Here is a 6,482-nt window from a genome sequence, read left to right as displayed (position 1 = left end):
AAAAAAAAAGAAAAGAAAAGAAAGAAAAAATAAAAAGGAATGTGAGGGAAGGACTAAAGTTGACCTTAAGCCTTAGGGTCAGACACAGTAACTCTAAGCTGACCAGTGTGGGTAGATGATTTCAGAGCACTCAGCACCAGACTGCCCTGTAGACACAGTTTGGAGGACATTCTGCAAACACAGGTTCCTCAAAACAAGTCAAATAAAAAAAGCTTAGGGAATTAGTAACTACCACAGATATTGTATTAAAAATATTCTTCCTTTTGAGATGAAATGACATTCGCAAAAATAAAATATGCAATTTTTCCCTATAAAGTGAAGATGGAATTTTCTAGATCCTTAACAATGATGAATAAATGCCATCTAACACTGGAACAAGAGTTGATAGAGATACATTTGAACAGGTATTTCTGCAATGATATTAATGGACAGAAACTATAAAATGTTCTAATTTTGACATAGCTACAAAAATTGGGGAAAAGGAGTGAAAATACAAAAAATAAAGGTGATTCACACAAATAAAATTATAAATGGAAAAAGTTATTACAACCGATTTCACAGAAATACAAAAGATCATAAAAGGTGGTTATGAACAATTATATGCCCCAAAATGGAAAACCTAGAAGAAATGGATACATTCCTGACACAGACAACCTTCTAAGATTGAATTCTGGAGAAACAGAAAAGTAAAATAGATCAATAACAAGAGAGATTGAATCAGTATTAAAAAGTCTGCCAGGAAAAAAACTCTGGGCCCTGAAGACACTGCTACTAATCATATATACTATTTTTTTTTAAAGTTTATTTTTATCTGACACATAAAAGTTGTACATATTACAGAGGCATAGAGCAAATTTTCTACCTATATATGTTACATAATATTCCAGTCAGGTTATAGATATTTACCTCATCCATCATTTATTATTTCTTTATGGTAAAAGCATTCACAGTTCTTTCACGTAGATTTGTAATGTTTTTTTTTTGTTCCTCACAGACACATTTGTTACTTATAGTCAACATATATTACAGTAGCAAATACCAGCTTTTTATTTCTGTTTGTAGCTTGATAAGCCACTTCCATGTTCCTTAGCAGCTCTGGAAACATAGGTTTATACTCAACTGTATAGTATAAAATCAACTTTTCAAGGTTCCATATATGAGAGCATGAAGTAATGCTCTCTATGTGTCAAGATTTCCCTCCACCAACCTGCTTTGTGCACTGCTGAAGACTGGACCTTACACCTTGCACTTCTGACACAAAAGTGCACCAATGACTACAACCCAACCTCCTGATTCAAGTCACTTAACAGGATGACGTACAGCCCCCACCCACCCCCTGCCATGTCATAAAGGACATTATATTCTTTTATTTAAAAAAAAAACATAGCATTTCTGTTTTATATATTCAATACATTTCTTTGCTACTTGTTATTTTTTTTTTCATTTCTTGGCAAATTGGCCAGCAATGAAGAAAGACTACAAAGGTCTACTCAACATACAGATTTCATTTGCTTTGGGTGCTGTCTTAGTCACTATCCTAGTGCTGTGAAGATACACCATGACCACAACAACTCGTATAAAAGAAAGAATTTAACTGGGGCTTGTTTACAGTTGCAGAGATTTAGTCCCTGTCATCGTGGTGGGCAGCATGGTGGCACACAGGCTGACAGGGTGCTGGAGAGGTAACTGAGAGTTCTCTACATGCGGGTCTGCAAGCAGCAGGAAGAGAGACACAGTGCACCTGCCTTGGGCTTCTGAAACCTCAAAGCAAGTCCCCAGTGACAAGCTTCCTCCAGCGAGGCCACACCTCCTATCACTTCTCAAATAGTACCCCTCACTGATGACTAAATATTTGAGTAAATGAGCCTCCAGCTATTTTTATTCAAACTAACACAGACACATACTCAGTAGTTGTGTTGCTAGTTCTGTTGAAGGACTTTAAGGTCACAGTCTGTGCACCAACAAACCAGATTAAATTAAATGAACCAATTAATAATGAAAAGCAGACTAAGGAAGAGGGACACAGAATTTCAAATACTACCCTAAGCCCATCTATAGGAGTTATGACATGAGGTAGGCTTTAAATAACAAAAGTAAGAGAGACTCAGTGCTTATGAACCTAACCCCATGTTTTCAGGGCCATTGTCACAAAAATTTGGCTCCAGAATGAACTTTTTTTTTCCTCTAAAGTGAAAGCTGTGGGTTGTTGTTGTTGTTGTTATTGTTTCTGTTTTTGAATTTGTGTGTCAACATATGTAAAAGGAGCTATTACATCCCAGAAATTTAAAAACTCATTGAAATTACCATGAAAAATTACTTGTCAGCAAATTTGGTAACTTAAAAGAAATGGACAAATTCCAACAATATATGTTCCTCACCATGACTAAATCATGGGAGAAACAGAAACACACATCAAACTAATCGCAAATGACAAACTTAAATCAGTATAATGCTTCTGTTAAGGAGAAGCTTAGAATCAATGGTTTCAATGTTGATTTGTACCAAAAACTTAAAAAATACCAATTATCTGTATGATATTCAGACAACAGAGAAGACTTGTTACATGCAGATTTGATGAGAACCAGCGCCGTCCTCATATAAATAACAAAAAGTACATAATATAACAGAAAGAAAAGAAGACTAAAGAATGAAAGACTGAAAACTAAAGTACTCAAACAAACACACACCATATACTAAATAATAGCAGTAACTGAAATGCAATAGCTCATTCAAAAGATAGTTCATGAATTAATAATGATCCAGTATGCATCAGTATATAATATGAAAAGGAATAAATCTGACATAGCATGTCAATAGAATGCAGAATAATTATCCATATGATAATTTTAATTGGTAGACAAACGACATTGAATAAAATTCAACAGTCATGATTTTGTAAAATGGTAGCTATCTTAATGGTATTATTATAACAATCATTTCAAAATTCATAGCAAGACATAATACTGTACATGATAAATACATATTTTTGTCATCTACTCTACAGAGACGCAAACAGGGAAGAACATGAGGATAGATCTAGAAATAGTGACCAGGTCTTGAAATATGTGTGAGAAACTCACTGACAATATCAGCATCTTCAAGAAGATCTTCAGGGAGGATTGCAGTTTCCAAAGGTTAATCAGACTGACTCAAAGATATATCCTGTTATGATTTATTGTCTATCATTGGAAAGGGAATTTTTTTCTAGGAAGTACAATCTGGAAGACTGATTAAGCATGAGAAACAGATGGTTTGAAATTGTCTGAGATAACTATTATCTTTTTACTTAGGATATAGATGGCATGAACTATCAAGACAAAATGTAACCAAAGATTCAGATTTGTGCATAATGAGGGGATAGGCTTACTTGGGGAGGTGACACTCTACATATGCCCTGTGAATGACACAATTAGAAATATTTTACTTGGTATTCAGTAGACTTAATCAGAAGAGTCATTATTAAATTCAAATGATTTAATTTGTCAATTCAAGATGAAAATCTATGTTGAGAACATTCTCAGTAGAGATGGAATCCACATTTTAGGAGTATTTAGGTATGTATATTTCTTTTGCTTTTTCAGCTTTTTTATTTATTTGTTATTTATTATTTATTTTCTTTTGGTTTCTTTGCTTTTCATATTTGCCTGTTTGTTTTCTAAAGAGAGAAAGAACGAGGGTGGGGGTGGATTGGTGGAAAGGTGGGATCTAGAAGGAATGAGGGAGGGAAAATCGTGATGAGAATATTGTGTAACTTTTGATAAAATAAAATAAAACTCTAAGAAGAAATAATAAGAACACATGGAAGGTCAAAAATGTTTCTAGGCTGATTTACTACAAATAAAATGAGGAAGAACTAGGGAAACAAAGGGAACACGCTATAAAGAAATGGGCACTGACATCAGACAACTTGAATTTGGGGCAGAAAGCTGAATTTTGAGTTTTGAAAGCTGTGATCAAGAACACTTAATCAATCAGGTCACCCTCATATGAGAATGATGCAGTAGCTCATTTGTCTTCCACATTTCAAGCGCCTTTCTGCCTCTCTCTCTCTCTCTCTCTCTCTCTCTCTCTCTCTCTCTCTCTCTCTCTCTCTCTCTCTCTCTCTCTCTCCCTCTCTTTCTCTTGGGGTAGTGGGTGTTTTGTTTTGTTTCTTGAAAAAAAACAAAAAACAAAAAACAGCCCTTCTTCAGTATAGCGTGTCTCTCAAGCACCAGGTGGCTAAGAGAACCATGACAGTTTGGACAAAACTTTAGGGGCAAAATTTCTTTCTGGCACTTACACATCCTGGATTCCTCAGTGAAAGGAAGCAAGAAAATACCATTCCTCAATGCGTGGACTATAATCGGAAAAATAGACTGAGATGGAGACCGATCCCAAGCAGATGCTGACAAGCGCTTTGGAACTGATGATTAATGATTTTCAGCTCCCGACTACACTCATGTTAGCCTGCACGGTCCATCTTCTAGATCCTTGCATGCTGCAAGCAGAAATTTTCTTGAAGACGGAGGTGTCTCAGGAAGGCATAGCTGTGACTCGATCTACCAGGAACTAAGGTCCAGGGAAGAAAGTACTAACCATTAGTAACTAATGAGTTCTACCCTCGGGGTGTCCAGTCTCTTGTAGGCTGATTCTAAGGGGATTGTGATAGCCTGCTAGGGGTCCACAGCAGGATCCGTTCGCTGTTGCCACAGGGTAACTTCGTCATTACGGCTTTGGAAACTTGACTTTCTTCTTTCTTAATCCTATTTTTCCAAATTCCTTATTTGAGCATTCTAGAGTCTTTCAAAGAGTTTCCATGCACGCAAATATTTATCATTAGGCTTATTTGAGGACAAATTCAGACAGGAAGCACCAATAATACATCATCTAGGAATCCATCTTCAAAAATAAACCCCATTGCTGATAAACAAAAATTAAGTATTGAAGATGGAGGCAGCTAAACCAAAACAGCCTTTCAGCGAGATTCTCTTGATTTGTTGAAAGACCCAGCCAACTAGTACTTCTGGTGACTTTCTTCCTGGGCGTGGTTTGGGCCACGCCCATCTGTCTTCTAGTCTTGGCACTAGGTGGATGTAGGGATTGTTGCGTATGCTAATCAGACTAAGAAAGGCCTGCCCTAGACGTTTGGGTATGATTTTCTTTTTTCAGCTGGTTTAAATAAAGCCTGACCTGTTCAGTAGTGAGCCTGATGCCTCTCCAACATCAACCAGAACACTTTTCTGCTCTGCGCTTTCTTGTGCCCCTCCTGGTGGCCCTGATGTCTACATCTTCTGACTCCTGTGGTAAGCCACCATGGTTTCCAAACATGCAGCTCAATGGCGATCCTAAAGACAGTTATGGGACTGGGGAAAAAGTGGGATACTCATGTAGACCAGGATATACACGACGACCTAATGTCAACATCTCCAGTGTGTGCACTGCAGACGGCCAGTGGTCACCCATTTCAAAGGATGCTTGTTACAAAAAATCATGTCCAAGGCAAGAAGATCCCGTAAATGGTCAAGTAAACTACCTGAATGGAAGTTCTGAGTTTGGTACACAAATTCAATATACTTGCAATCCTGGCTTTGTCTTAATTGGTGACGGAATTCTATATTGTCTTCTTTCAGGATCAGATGTACAGTGGAGTGCTGATCCCCCAATATGTACAAAAATTTTATGTCAGCCACCTCCAAATATAAAAAATGGAGAATTTTTCCCAAGTCACAAAGATGTATTTGAATATCATGAAGTGGCAACTTACCAATGTAACCGTGTTCCTCCTGGTCAGGATGAACTGTCCCTTGTTGGTGAGAGACAGATCTATTGCTCTGAAAATAGAGAATGGAGTGCTAACCCTCCTGAGTGCAAAGTGGTCAGATGTCCATATCCCGTAATTCAGAACGGGAGACAGACGTCAGGATTCAGTAAGAAATACTCCTATAAAGCAAGGGTTATGTTTGAATGTAACCAGGGACTTTTCCTTCATGGCAGCGACACTGTCATGTGTGAGGGTAATAATACATGGCAGCCACCAATTCCAATATGTCGGAGTGAGCCCCCTCCTCCCCCACCTCCTCCTTCTTCCCCTCCTGAAATACCTTCCAGCACAAGTGTTCTGAGCTCTACCAAAGGAGAAGCATTTGGTTTTAGAGATTCAAAGGGATGGATCATCTCTCTGATAATGATGGCTGTGTTGGAGCTACAGTAATTTGCACTGCTCATTCTGACATCCTCAAAGAGCGAAGAAGAGAAGAATAAACCGGAAATGTCAGCTGCCAGAATAAATTAATTATTCTAAGCACAGCAGGCTGAATGGTTTTCATACCCTGTTTTATGGGTGTAGGAGCATCTTCTTTCTATGTGCTTCTTTCATTGGTTAAATAAAGAGAAAATTAGGTGGGTGGAGTAGACAGAACAGAATTCTGGGGAGAAGGGAAGTGTGGCAGATGCCATGGCTCTCCTCTCTGAGACAGATGCTGGTTAGACTCATGCTGGTAAGC

The 6,482-nt window shown here is 37.9% G+C and overlaps 1 protein-coding gene across 1 annotated transcript; it reads left to right on the top strand.

Moving 5' to 3' along the window:
- The first annotated feature begins 5,188 nt into the window (after positions 1-5,188).
- On the top strand, positions 5,189-6,190 carry LOC126498992 (membrane cofactor protein-like). Its single transcript, XM_050137967.1, has one exon. The coding sequence runs from the start codon at positions 5,189-5,191 to the stop codon at positions 6,188-6,190; it is 1,002 nt and encodes a 333-aa protein (XP_049993924.1).
- The last annotated feature ends 292 nt before the right edge of the window (positions 6,191-6,482 follow it).

Source organism: Alexandromys fortis, unplaced genomic scaffold (genome assembly GCF_014885135.2).
Source record: "Alexandromys fortis isolate MF-2015 unplaced genomic scaffold, M_Fortis_MF-2015_v1.1 scaffold_14, whole genome shotgun sequence".
NCBI classification, from domain to species: Eukaryota; Metazoa; Chordata; class Mammalia; order Rodentia; family Cricetidae; genus Alexandromys; species Alexandromys fortis.
Note: the sequence above shows the minus strand (reverse complement) of the source record. Positions and strands in the feature narration are given on the sequence as shown.